General features: G+C 38.1%; 2 protein-coding genes, 1 long non-coding RNA gene and 1 other non-coding gene across 21 annotated transcripts; 3 read left to right on the top strand and 1 right to left on the bottom strand.

Moving 5' to 3' along the window:
• Positions 1-631: 631 nt before the first annotated feature.
• Positions 632-1,582, bottom strand: LOC124326560 (chondroitin proteoglycan 1-like). 3 transcript variants are annotated; one of them, XM_046785464.1, is made up of 4 exons: positions 1,454-1,582; positions 1,161-1,379; positions 969-1,118; positions 632-879 (listed from the first exon to the last, which is right to left on the bottom strand). In XM_046785464.1, exons 1-4 carry the CDS (start codon positions 1,517-1,519, stop codon positions 802-804), a joined length of 513 nt encoding a protein of 170 aa, XP_046641420.1. In that variant the 5' UTR covers positions 1,520-1,582; the 3' UTR covers positions 632-801. The 3 variants fall into 3 exon arrangements, with proteins under 3 accessions (XP_046641420.1, XP_046641419.1, XP_046641418.1); XM_046785463.1 differs by having other exon boundaries at positions 969-1,160; positions 1,203-1,379; XM_046785462.1 differs by having other exon boundaries at positions 969-1,379.
• Positions 1,583-2,241: 659 nt separating this feature from the next.
• On the top strand, positions 2,242-2,313 carry Trnac-gca. The gene has a single exon. It is a non-coding gene; the product is annotated as a tRNA-Cys (tRNA).
• A 597-nt stretch (positions 2,314-2,910) lies between these two features.
• LOC124326451 lies at positions 2,911-9,713 on the top strand. Of its 10 annotated transcripts, none has more exons than XM_046785294.1 (13): positions 2,911-3,052; positions 3,112-3,173; positions 3,246-3,394; positions 3,455-3,770; positions 3,827-3,955; positions 4,021-4,123; positions 6,088-6,391; positions 6,469-6,566; positions 8,028-8,119; positions 8,616-8,719; positions 8,804-8,967; positions 9,038-9,321; positions 9,403-9,713. In XM_046785294.1, exons 8-13 carry the CDS (start codon positions 6,535-6,537, stop codon positions 9,498-9,500), a joined length of 774 nt encoding a protein of 257 aa, XP_046641250.1. In that variant the 5' UTR covers positions 2,911-3,052; positions 3,112-3,173; positions 3,246-3,394; positions 3,455-3,770; positions 3,827-3,955; positions 4,021-4,123; positions 6,088-6,391; positions 6,469-6,534; the 3' UTR covers positions 9,501-9,713. The 10 variants fall into 10 exon arrangements, with proteins under 10 accessions (XP_046641250.1, XP_046641247.1, XP_046641248.1 ...); XM_046785291.1 differs by having other exon boundaries at positions 3,233-3,394; XM_046785292.1 differs by having other exon boundaries at positions 3,112-3,177; positions 3,233-3,394.
• A 1,034-nt stretch (positions 9,714-10,747) lies between these two features.
• LOC124326698 lies at positions 10,748-13,658 on the top strand. 7 transcript variants are annotated; one of them, XR_006915700.1, is made up of 9 exons: positions 10,761-11,468; positions 11,539-11,771; positions 11,856-11,988; positions 12,057-12,186; positions 12,261-12,436; positions 12,499-12,750; positions 12,817-12,868; positions 12,958-13,243; positions 13,330-13,658. It is a non-coding gene; the product is annotated as an uncharacterized LOC124326698 (long non-coding RNA). The 7 variants fall into 7 exon arrangements; XR_006915699.1 differs by having other exon boundaries at positions 10,762-11,468; positions 11,539-11,753; positions 11,850-11,988; XR_006915701.1 differs by having other exon boundaries at positions 10,765-11,468; positions 11,539-11,674; positions 11,850-11,988.
• Positions 13,659-13,852: the final 194 nt, after the last annotated feature.

Raw genomic sequence — 13,852 nt, 5'->3', positions numbered from 1 at the left:
GGCAACTTGTTTTTTTCATGGTAATTGCAGATGTCAGACGCACATATAGCCGGTGGGACTGTTAATGGTATTCTGATGGCATTTTGATGCAGCCGCGCCTTATTTAAAAAACATCGGCGATTGAGTCACCAATTTAGAGCAAAGAACCGGTAAAGTGTCCATGAACTTTCGACTAGATTGAAGGGATTTACCATGAACAGTTATAATATAGAAATTAGGAAAATAATCTGATACAATTCAATTGAGGAAGCATATTGGGAAATGTAATCGAATTAATCGGTCCGTCTAAAGGTCTTGGAAATAATAATTGATCCATCCGAAAATAATCGACTGACATCAACTGTTAATAAGGAGAGTAAAAGAGCCAAATCTCATTTCTAGGTGATCACTACACCCGCTAAGCTTTTTTTTAAAAATTCTTTTGGTTCAATAAGATCTGTAGGCAAAATTCCTGTGAAAGATGAGAAAAAATATTCAAACAGAATAACTTTCATCACACTCCAGCAAGGTATAATAAAGTTTTATCTTTGGTCTTATTTATCTATTAATTAAAATTATATCGTATTCATTTTTCTGGCAATTTTGAATCTCGGCTGCCTATTACATTAATTAATTACACTTGCAAAATTTGTTACTTGGGGAAATTGTGTCTGTATTTACTGCGCTAATGTTGGCAATATTCAAAATTTCTTGTTTCTAAATAATGGCAATGACTTTGGTCGTAATTATTATGTCGTGGGAATAAAATATTGGTAATAACGTTTCGATTAATTTCTGTGCCGAAACTCCATCAGGATTTCTTCACATACAGCCGGGTACATTGTAGCTGTAGTCGCACCAGTTGAGCTGTTGGTTGTAAACCAAATTAGCCGGGCAGTTCTGCATTAGTTGCATAGACAACAAAAAAAGTAGTTATTATAATCACAGAATATAATTTTGAAATTAGAAATAATAAGTGCAATTATTACCCTAATGTAAGTGATTTGATTGGAGCAGCTGATGAAAGTCTTGCAATCATACGGATTGACGTAATTCCCATCTGCCGCCCAATGGCAGAAATCCAACAGCGACTTTTCGGTTGATGGGGTAGTATCCGGGGTAGTAGGCCTGGTGGTAAGCTCTTGAATAGTTGTCGGGGCAGTTGTGGTGGTGGTGGTAATCTCTTGAATAGTTGTCGGGGCAGTTGTGGTGGTGGTGGTAATCTCTTGAATAGTTGTCGGGGCAGTTGTGGTGGTGGTGGTGGTTGTTGGCTTCGCCTTGGTGGTACGTTTCACCGGTAGTTTAACTTCTTCGCTTGAATCGCGTTCGCTGCTGGACGAACTCTTGTCCTGCTCTTTGCTAGAGGACTCATTGAAATCATGTCCCTTCTTAGGCGGAATCTAATAACAAATTATGATTATGCAATAATAATTTTTCACCTGAGATATCTTTGATGACGTTTAATAGAAAATACCTTGGCACTCGTTGCCAGCGCAACGAGCAAGAGGAAGCAGCAGAGAGTGGCGACGCGGATGGCCATGCTGAATGTTTGAAGTTGAACGTTCGGTGTAGAAAGTTGAAAAAGGATCTGATGCCTTTAGCTTGTCCTGCCGGCTCAATTTATACTCGAAACGAATGCTGGCTATGGTTTATTAGCCAGCGTGAAAACGTGTTGATTATCTAACTGATGAGACAACGTGAATTTCGTCAAGGTTGTTCTACATCGGCGCAAGTTTTTTCCCGCAATTAAACTCAACGTAATAAACTAAGGACTCATTATCATAATCGGACATCCGGGGTTATAAATATGCCTCGATGACGATATGAGACGATTTATGTTACGCTACAATAGCCTAGTTCAGACTGTATCTTTGAGATTGTTTTTTGCCGAATGCTTGTAAAAGACACAAGCGCACAGATTTGGAATTGATGACAAAGACCTGCGAATCTGTCACAATGTCACGTAACTATAAAAATTTCTAGCGGTTTCATTGCTGTCAGTAGAACGCCTTTGTCGGTTTGACAACGATAAGAAACTAACGAATAACCCATCGTTATCTTTATCAAAATTTTTATGCTTCACAGGACTGATATCCGCCGGCTCTTTCTTTGCCATATTTATCGCCTCATTTCCTATGGTTTCCTCCTGATGGACGTGTCGAAATCTCTGCCGTCTCGGCCAATTTGTCACGCGATCAGAATATGTGTCATGATACCGTAGCTTATTTGTTACGATTGGGTAGGCTACCAATCGCATATATGGGGGGTATAGCTCAGTGGTAGAGCATTCGACTGCAGATCGAAATGTCCCCGGTTCAAACCCGGGTGCCCCCTATTGTAAAGTTGAATTGAAAAGTATGACGAAATGTTAGGTAGGATTGTATGCATTATTGTTGTTAAAGTAGTCATTGGGTTGGAAACAGATTATATTTTAATTTATATTATTACACTTATCCTGTGCTTGCATATGTATATAGGTCCTCTAAAACCCTCCCTCCCTTAAAAAATATTAATTAAATGAGACATCGAAAAGTGTAATAGAAATAACACAGTTCAAGTTCGTGGCATGTCATATCATTTCTTATTTTTGTGCATTATTTTGACTTGAACGCTTTATGACGACCAGCATTGACGAGTGTTGTATTTCAAATTGAATGTCCAAATTATTCATTTTCCGTGAAAAAGCTCAAAATGTACTTAATCAGAGCTATAGCTCTGACTTAATTAATCATAACGCATGCTGTTTCTTGTAGTGCCCGGGATTTTACTTGTAGGATTAGTTTATTTATTTCAAATGGTAGAAAGAAACGTTTTGACAATTCATTTGATTCGAAATTTGAAAAAGGCCCATCTTAAAATCATAATTGGAATTGAATGGCAATGTGGCGATGACACTCTCACCCCTCACGGGATATTCTTTTTCGTCTGCTACTCTGCTAGCTAGCTGCTAGCTGCTAGTTTCTTGGTTGGCGCCATCCGGTTGTCCACGCTTTTGGCTGGCTTAGTCTTAGGTTTTGGGACGACGTGGGAGTGAGACTTGAGTCTTGACATTAAACACTGCGTTAATAAAGCGGTAGAAGCGTATTAGACAACATTTGTAAATTAAACTATAATTCAGATTACAATTACTAGAATTTATAGAAACAAGGACTCGTTCAAGTTTCAGAAATTGTGATGTTTGATGTCAGTACAAAGTAGGTAAAATAGACCAAGAAAAAGCCACTCCTCAAAGATATGCTGACTGTATATTTAGTTTCTTGAATCAGAATCGGAAGGAGGAACTAAGCTTGCTGACCACAAAAAAATTTAAGGTTGATGTAACAGTTTGCCAACAGGAGTGCAGGTTTTGAAATCGTGAAACAGAACCTCCTGATTTTCCTTTACAAGTACATGACTAGTTTATGCAGTGATTCAAGTAAGTATTTCCCTTGATTAAAGTTTGTTTTCTGATTTCACAAAATCTTTCTGTTTCCAGCCCAGCTTTTTACTTAACAACTATAATGAGGTCAACTAGCTACTGAATGTCAAGTCATTGCTGCCGATTTTCAACTGGTACTCACAAAGAGTTTATCAACTCCACAGTTCTGTACCACACAAAAAAGAAGATTGCATTCTCCAAAGTGGTGATAGCTCAAGCCAAGTTGATGCAGAAAATTAAATTGACACAGCAGAGCTTGACATGTGATCAGTTTAAGGTCTTGACTCCTGCTACTGTTGTAACATGCAGACATTCGCTATTAATGGAATCCCAACTTCTAGATAGTCTAGATTGCCTCATTGGTGTACCATCCGTAAGTTTAATTGTCATATTCCTTAGTTAGATTTCTATTGTTAATTCCTTTTACAGTAAAGGGGATAACATTCTCAGTATGAAGAAATATTTGATCCGATTTTTTATGACTCGCCATTCGCCAATCTGATAATAATCGTCTGCAAAAATCTCCGCCAACATAAAAAATTTGTCGAGCAATTGAAGGTAAGTTTTTATACTATGCGTGCTGATTTGTTTGCTGTGATATTTATTCGAATTAATTTTATTAGAGCTTGCCGTCCTTTCCTGTGCAGCAGCCAGGAGTTACGGGAGACCACAAACACCACGACCCTCGGATGGAAAGAAGGGTCATTTGACGGAGCTCTTTCAAAGGTTAGAATGGCATTTTTTCATTACTTCCTCCTGTTCTTTCTATTAGCTACCGACCACTGGAGAGGTTAAATTACTGCGTTTGTTTTCATTATCAATAGTGAAATAATAGCAAATTCGAGGCAATGTCAGGTTTTACGGCGCTAGAGTTTTGTTGTCATATCGTGGAAAAGAAAATCGTCCAGCTGGATCAGGATTTCTAAACGACATCGCTTCAATTACATAACATGTTTGACTTTCTGGTACGTGAGCTAGTTGTTCCTTTAGTCGTCAACATTTTAAAAAATCCGATAAACAGACCTGAACATCAAAGGTGACCATCGTTGGTTGTGGTAACGAATCTTCTGGGTTGACTACGGAAAGTCGAGAATTATTTATGAATCGCGATATACCGAGCTTGAGGAATTGACCAAATTATGAAAGATTTCCCATCTGCGGTGCTTGGTGGTGAAGCTAAAATATTATGTTCTTAATCTTCTTATCGTGATTTCGGTTCTGTGAAAACATGTGTGCGTGTTTTGCAACTTGCCAGACAATCAAATCTTAAGCATATGCCGTCAGCCTGTTGATCTTATCTCATCATTCCTAATTCCACAAAGATGTTTGAAAATTTAGATTCTGCCGAGTAGACATGTGAAGTTTCTCTGTAAGGCTGCCACTTGGCATTAGCTGTCGATCAGTGATGGTATTCTCAGCCTGATCCGTTCGTGCGGTGAAACCGAAATTCAGCGTTTCTGTTTCACAAAATACGCGAACGTTTTCGATGGCACTGCCGAAGAGAACTGGATCGATCTGTTTGAAAACAAGACTTTTTATACGGTAGCTGTTTTTAAAGCTTGGCTAATCTGGTATGTGATTTATTAGATACATCCCGATATATCCAGACTATTTGATTGTGTTATTCCCTACGCCGATTAACGAGTTGACCTTTTGAGCAACGATATACTTAATGTATATTCTTTAAGAACTTTTATAGCGACTGTACTAATTGCCATTGTACATATCGCAGTTAGCGTTGACAAGCGTTCGTCTTAGTTTGTCTTCTTCTGGTCTTTCAAATTTTATGTTATTCAGCTTCTTACTTTCAAAAGTGTCGTAGATGGAAATGATTAGCGGATGATTGATTGGCGTCACCACGTAAGTGAAGAAAACCGAGGAGTAGTCCTGGACGAAGATGAACGTCGCCAGGGTCCAAACGCCAGCGACTAGACGAATTGATAGTTGTTTCCATGTACATGGTCCGCCTTATTAACGATATTTTATTCTTTTTAAATCTCCGATCCTAAAGAACGTACGCGTCATTTATCGTTATCAAATCAAACCTTGAGACAGCAGCATTCCATAGACGTAGATGTAATAGTTTCTGGACTTTGTTTTTATCTTTTTTTCAATTACGATTTCTATCTTTTTTTGGAGGGTTTATTCAGATATCGTTGAAAGAGATTCAAAACGACGATCACGCATGTAATGGACACGCCAAGTCCCAACCAAATCTGTTGGCATTACCCAATTTTTAAATTTAATTTTGTACATAATTTTGTTCATATACCGGCCATTGGAAAGGTTTGATGACGTCGTTGGTGTTGGCAGTTTCGTCAGGGATGGGAATAACCAAAGCGAAATAGTCGGAACAGCCAATACGTTGTCAAATCGACGATTTGATTTCGAGGTATTGTCGGGACCATGTTGTTGATCAGCACGTCAGCAAACTTTATGAGACAAAGAGAAAAATATCAATTTTAATTTTATTAAATTATTTGGCATATTATATTAAATTTAGCCTAAATCCTATAATGTTAACTATTCTAAGTGATCAATTTCAAACCACTGGTGAACAATCCTTTTTCTTTTTAAATCAAGAATTGTCTGTACAATCAACTGTTGATTTCCTTTATAAATGAAACATAGTTTTAGTCAATTGATGTATAGCATCCCTATCTAATTAGTAATTTTTGTATTTGTTTTAGGTTTAACCTAGAACAATGATCAAAAGAAAACTTGAACAAAGTCAACGTTATCAATGATGTAGTTTATTTTTCCTCGTCTCACTGGCCGCTCCAGCTCCACTTCAACTCGGATGATATCGTACCTAAAAAGATGAAATTACACAGAAACGGCGAAATGAAATCTGAAGGAGCAGCTAAATTCGGATGCCTTGGTTACGTGAAATTCAAACGGGCTGAAAGGATATCGAGGACAACACCTCCTTTAAGTGGCCCAACCAGCCCCTTGCGGTTACCGGTCCAATTTGGCTGGGACAGAGAAATTAAAGTAACGGATAATTGAATCATCTATAAGAGATACCATCCGTCAAATTAATAAACGACTATTTTTATTTTCTTACCCAGATGACGCGAAGATTTTGACCGTTGAGGGGATCCGATTTCGACGAGGAGCAGTTAACTAAGTTAAGAATGCTGAAAACCAACGAAGAAAATGAAATAAGGTAATGATAGAGACATTGTAAGCGATGTTATGTGAGAGTAGATAGTCAATTTTGCTATCTGCTAGAGTTTGCCGAAGTTGCAGGTAGTACTTTTATACAGGGTTATGTTGTTCTTACTGTTGGACTTGTGTGACAAAAACTGAAATGCAACGAACGTTCGTTGTGTTATGGAGACGGCTCCTCAGGGTTGGTTGACTATAGGAAGCGCATTCTGCAGAATTATTCATTAATCACGGTAGTCCTTGGAAGCTTGAATAGGCTGAATAAAAGGCCAAAATATGAAATGTTCATATGCGTGGTGCTTCATGGCACTCATCATCTGAACGACTGCACAAAGGTTTTTCATAGTTCAAATCCTGGGTTGTACATTGTGTGAGATTGTGAGAAGTTCCTCGATACAAGTGCCGCTTGGCATTCGCTGTGGATCGATAGGGGTCTATTCACTTCTCGTATATACATTCGTGAATTCAAACTCTGCTATTCTGCTTTGCGAAATTGTCTAAATTTACTTATTCGTTTTTGTGGAGCGGCATGTTCTCCAGGCGACAGACAGCGACTTTCCCGACTGTCTGATAATTTCATTTTACTTTGATATTTCTTGATTTCATTTTGTTGCATTTCTCTACTTATTGTAGAGTCGAATCAACAAGTAGCTGAAACACTTTTTCTGGTTTTTTACTTTTTAGTGACTTAAAATCGATTGTCGGCTTATTCCCTAAATTTCTTTGTCGCAACTCTTGGTAGTTTGGTGTACTTTTGAAAAATTTCGTCATAATGTAGTCTTTGTCAGTTAAAGAGATGACGTTGTATAATATTCGTAATGAAAATTGGACACTCAAAATATCTAAAAACGTTTTCACTTCGACATTGAAAAGAATAAGAAATTACTCACCTTTCTTGCTTGAAGTGGCATACTATTGAATTGCTGTGTAATAACAATACTTGGTTTTGTTTCTTTAATCACGGGTAAAATTTCTATCCATGCAACTTCTCAGTTTTTTTTGTAGGACTGAAAGGAACTTGAACTGCACGAAACATATGTACCTTCATTTTTCTGGAACTTTTTTTTGTTAACGCATAATTTTATCGCAAACGTTTTCCATCAACTTTTATCTGAAATGTTCCGTAATTTTATTTTTTGTACAATAGTAGCGTGATTTATGCCAAGTGAGATCAAAGAACTTTTGAAATATTTTGAATGGGCCGTAAATAATGTTGTCTTAACCTCTTCCGGCCCCACCAGCAAACGGTCATTTCCAACCAGAAAATGTCTTCGTACCCCCAGCAGTTTTCGTTTCAATGTAATTTTTTTCAAATTCAATTCAGAAACCTTTACGATGTAAATGGATGCACAGTTGTTGATCAATGATAATTTCCTTTTCAGCAAATTTCTTCCATTTAGAAAATTTGTCGAATGATTTTGGCTTGAAACATTTCATTTGCACTATTTTGTCGTTACAGTGGATTCTACCAAGTGGATGCAGTCAGTCCCGGAAGTGTTTTGCAGGCAGAGAGATTGTCTTGGAATGACACCAACGTCATCAACCTCATAGGTATGCGTATAATTTGCAACTATGAAAATATCCTGGCAATAGTCGTAACATTTTCTAGGTTGAGGTAAGAACTTCTAGTCTGTATAACCTTCTCTTGAGAATGTGTAGGGTACTGAACTGTTGGAACCGTTTTTACGTCACTAATTGTCGGTCACCGTTTCCCCTGTCAGTCATGCAGAATTACACTTCCGGTCGGGGAATATTCGTCAAATTAGTCCAAGTAGATCCATTCGCCCGTGGCTGTGTCTGTGCGCAACGGTTCAATATTTAACGACTAATAACTGATGGGACATTAAAAAAGCGCCCGTGCTGGCCTAATTGGCCAGCAAGTAGAATTATCTTGGGTGTTTTTTTGTAGCTGAGATTTGTGCGTATATAACAGGGTGGTGAGACAATGTTCAAGTTGCAGAAGAAGCAAAGTCTCTGAACTGTACGGACATTTCCAACATGAATCGTCAAAGTATTTCAACTCATTTGGCTTTGATTGCATTTACAGCCGTGATTCTCTTTGTGGCGTATGGACCTATTGAAGTGGAAGCCGGAACATCGAGTTCTTTTGTCACCAGCACTTCAACGATAACCGTGACATCCACTGAAAAGGTAACAAGCCTCAAAGTTATCGAAATGCCGGAAATGGTTGTTTTTTTATTCAGATTGATTAACACCAATTATTTATTGATGCAGAGCATATGTGGGAAATTGATCAACGTCACGGCCGCCTGTCGTCGACGCCGAAATTTTGAATTCGAAAGGCCCGAAATTTTAACATTCGATGAAGGTATCGACGAGGACATTGATCTGGCCTTCAGTAACTTTTACAAACAATTTGTTCCCACCAAGACTTTGAGGTAAATGCTCAAAATTTAATTTAATTCGGAGATGGAATTGAAAAAGATTGATTTAAACCAACAAATGAAGTATGGAAGTGACGCCGTTGGTCGTGTTGCCTCCTCGCATTTCATCCGGACGTAATCCATCGATCGCCAGCCATCATTCCGGACTGCGGACGTCTTATCCCATGTACCCGATGGGTAGTCGGAACAAGAGCCCCAATATCCACCCAAGTATCTACCCCCACCAAGATGAGGCGAAACTTCTGCAGCAGCAACAACTTCTCAATCAGCAGCGCATATTTTTCTCCGCTCTCTCCCTGGCCAACGTGTTTAGCAGGACCACCGTTACATTCACTACATTCAAAACGGGTAAGCTAAATAATACCAACAATCATTTATTAAATAAAAACGTTTCATTGACTGTGCACAAATTTAATTTCTGAATGACAGAAACAAAGACGGAAGTGTCGACTTCCAAAGCCACTTTTTTCGTCGTCGGATGCACACCGAATCCCTTCCCCTTCAGCGTTTGCTCCGCTAAACGTTAAATGTTTTCGAATCTTGATTGGCAAAATATTTGTTTTGGAACACTTGCATGATTAACAGACTTTATTTAACTTTATTTATCAAAGTTTTTTTTAATCATTATTATTCTTCTTTAATTATTATCCAGTTTTTCATTATGGACTGCCTTTAAATTATTATGCTATTATTCCAAATCTGCCAATTATATTAAATCTAGAAACAAAATGTTTAAATGGTACTACAATTTTATTTTCTGAAATGTCGATTTTTCTCGAGTGCCTTGAGTGGCATGACGGGGGTGTCAACTCCTTTTTAAGGATCAGATGTCTCGACTCTCGAATAACTCCAGAAAAGTTGTCTTGGGGTCTAGTTGAAATTTTCCGTCACTGTCCCAAGTCAAACACGAAAAGGTCAAGAAATGTTTTGCCGATGTAGGAGCCATGCCAACCATCCGGTCGATCGAAGTCTTCATGTCGCTGCCCACGTCAATGCTGATTTAGTTAGACGGAATGTGCCCATGTTCACCGAGAGAGGTTTGAGCCTTGTAAATATTCTGCATTTGGTGTAATGATTAATTGATTCGGATTTGAATTATTTTAATAGTAACGGCCGTTATTTCTTATGAGATTGGAGCAGCCAGAAGTATCGGGACACCACCGGACATCAGCACGGCCCTCGGATGCAAAATTGTTCACCTGAGTTCATTCAAATAAGGTTAGGATGCATTTGTCATTGTCTATGCGTTGTTTCAAAATCTGGGCTACTGAAAATATGACTGGCAGTAGGACAGTATCCAAGTTAAAAATTAACCACTTCCGCACGAATTCTTTTCACGTAATTGGGTAGTTAGTAGAACTTAACTGCTGACCATATTCACGGTTAGTTATCGTTCGTCTCATGAAAAGGGAGACTTGCGTCAAGCCACAAGTTGCTGTCTAATTGTTGGGGAAAAACTAGTCGAATTTCTTAATTGATGCGGATGAATGTTCGAATCTCAATTGGTTCATCAGTTGCAGTAGGTATTTTTAACGACATTGGCTGACTGAAACGATTTAGGAAGACAGAAAATAGGAGTAACGAAAAAAAAACTTAAAGCAACTATTGCATTTTTTTTTATCATTCCTTTTCCTTTAGATTTCGCGTGTTATTTAGGAAAATAGAGCAGGATTTTGTTCTAATTTTTTAAAATTTAAGAAACGCTGGTTTTGAGTCCAGTAGTCCACGCCGGTCCACGCTGATCTTTGTTGACATTGCAGAATTGACTACCTTGATCAGCTTTGACTGTCGAGCCCAGCCCAGCTAGCTGCTAGCACTTATATAACTCTTGCATCGTTCGAAGTTTCCACCGGCTGCTTTATAAAGTCTCCCTGTTTATTTGATTGCTTCTTTCGTTTAAATACTTGTCCCTGTACCTACACGAATACCGATGGCTATAGTATTTTTGTAGCATTATTACAAGAGGATGAAGAGATTTTGTTCGGATTATCGCCCGCACAGCAAATTCAAATTTAAAAAAAGTTAAACGGCATCTAGTGACTGCGATTACAATTTACAAGCCAGAAATGATTTTTCAGCGTCGTCTGCAACTAACACGTGCAAATGGTTCGGACCGAACAGAATCAGATCGTCACCTAATCGGCTAATCCCACAAAAAGAAAAGAATCAAATCGTCCTTCGGTCAGTGCTTCAGTGGTGACTTAGTTCGTGGATGTCTGTTATTTTATTGGCTTGTTTTTTTAAATATTTACCTGATCAAGAAACTGTTTGGTGGTATCTCATAAATTGAAAGAAAATGTCAGGTGGTGTTGAGAGGAGAGGAACAATTTCCTCTTGTTACGTTGGTACTGATTCCTAGAGTCCAACGTTATTTGATAGAGAACAGTCACAGAACATAGATATGCCTATGGAGGAAATGACTGATTTACTTGAAAGGCAATATGCTGACTATGGAAGGAAGAAGAATATTTCTTTTCGAAATTCTGTTAAGTAATGTAAGTAACTTATTTGAATGAGAATATTAAAGCAGAAAGTAAACTAAAGCTATTATTAATCTTTTTTCAGTATATGAAGACATAACAATAATCCTGGGAGCCAAGCTAGGACGCCAAGGATGATGTCAGTGATTCATATCCTTATGAAACTGCTAGAATAGCTGACACTCTTGAAAGTAGGGAAACTGCTAATGTATCCTTATGAAGTATGCACTCCAACAATACAGCAGAATATTCACATAATGATAATTGACATAATGGTGATTGATGTGCATGGTGAACAAGGTATGGCACCATTACAAAGTACACCAATAAAAAAAAATTTTAAACTGTTTTGCCCTAAATCAGTCAAGTACTTCAAATTTTACTTTTGTATTGCAGTTACAGAAAGTTATTGTAAAAAGAAAAGAAATTTGATCCAGAAGCCCCAGGTGAAACCAAGAAAAAATCTCATGTGTTCCAATCTGTCATTTCTACTAGGAAGTTATCAGAAGTTGGTGGCCAATGAACATCCCTCATAGTAACAGTTTTCTTAATAAATTTCAGGACTGCTGGGTCTCATTTAACAATTTTTTAATTCATCTCTAGGAAGTGCGAGAGCAGATTATTCACATGAAGCATCCAGAATTTTACCAACATTTGAGCCAGAGGATTTTTCTTCACGGTCCAGGGCTCCAGGCTTGCGGTTAAACGTTATTGGTTTCATGTTATCACTGGTGTAAATCTTTATTTCATTTATTGTACCATAATATTGTACATGGTAGGAACTAAAAATCCTTATTTTTTTTTTAGTTGCCGCTCCATAGCTGGAATCTGGTGAGTATGGAGAAAATCTGTTTCGTGTTTGAACAAGCGACGTTTTCGGCTCCGTGTGTAATTAATTGACGAAATTGACGCCTTAACGCCCAAAAGAGAAACGGCTTAACGAGAGATGGATCGAATGATAGTTGCCCTAACCTGCATTGATGGTATTACCCTTTGTATTTTTCACCTAAATTTCTTTAATCCCACACAAATTTTATGAATACAGATATTGGCAGTCGAGACAGAAATATTCAGGTGCTGGTGGTTGTTGCTGCCAACAGACCAGACGCCTTAAATCTGTCTTAAGAAGAGCTGGCCACTTCGACCGAGAAATATCACTTGGAATACCAGACCTCGCCGCAGGAGAGAAGATTCCTCAATCGATCGTGTGCTTTGAATATGGAAGTTCTTGTCTTTGAATAGATCGGAATACGTAGCAGAGGATAGGCGTCCGAGCTGACATGATATCTGTGAATAGGTAAAATAAAGATTTGGCATTCTGTTTTTCACTTCTAACCATAAGTTGACCATATCATTATTTTAGGGCTTTTGAACGGATGGAGTCCATTTCTTTTGGTACTTAAGGGATAATTTCGGTAATTTGAATTTAGCAATTTTTTTTATAGAAATGAGTTTTTTAGGCAACAGTGCTCTTTTTTTTTATTTTTTTATTTTGACTTAACAGAATTGGCAACACCTTACCCAGTTCCAGTTTTACATTGCCGACATGCCGAGCCAAGAGCCAGAGACATTGTTCTCCAGTACTGTTCGAAATCTTTGTAGGCTGATGGCTTCACGGTAATTTCCACCGGCTGCTTCACAGAATCTCCAAGTTTTCTTTATTGATCTTACGTTTCAACACCTGCCCTTGGACCTACACTGACGTTCACCAGGATTTGATTGCATACTCATGCTGATTGTATTTGATGCCAAGAAAGCTTTAATGGTTAAAGGAAAGGCTCCTCATCCGTGTAAGTATTCATGTATTTCAATATTGATCTATGTGTGAAGTATTTGTCTATCTTTGTTATTGACATTTTTCTTTGCTTTATTGCAGGTTTGGCAACTGCCGATCTAAATGGTGCTGTTTTGTTCATTCCTGTCTGAAGATACGTAGCCTGCACTTAATTTTTACAATCAGGTGTGAATTGTTTGTCTATGTTTGAAGGTGAAGGTTTTTTTTTAAGTCTGAAGAGTGTTTGAAGATATCTAGTAGTCAGCTATTGACCAAAGAAGGGGATTCAATATTATCGATGAACAGATTTAAATTATATAGCAGTTCTAACTTGAGTTGCACTATCTATGTTACCTGAAATTTGTGGCAATTGACCAATTGTATTTAATTTTAAATAAGTGAGTAATGAAATATACAAAATAAAAGTGATACTAGAATTGTGTTTATTGTTCCCACCTCCACCTACAATTCCACCACATTTTACAATCACATACACGTATACACTTAAATTTACCCGTTGGCTGCCACGCCATACAACTCGTAGGTTGCTCTCTACTACTCTACGCGCCACGTCTGAAGGATCCATGGCCAAGGTGGGACTTGCCATTGCTGACAAGTCCGGGCT

This window comes from Daphnia pulicaria, chromosome 2 (genome assembly GCF_021234035.1).
Source record: "Daphnia pulicaria isolate SC F1-1A chromosome 2, SC_F0-13Bv2, whole genome shotgun sequence".
NCBI classification, from domain to species: Eukaryota; Metazoa; Arthropoda; class Branchiopoda; order Diplostraca; family Daphniidae; genus Daphnia; species Daphnia pulicaria.
Note: the sequence above shows the minus strand (reverse complement) of the source record. Positions and strands in the feature narration are given on the sequence as shown.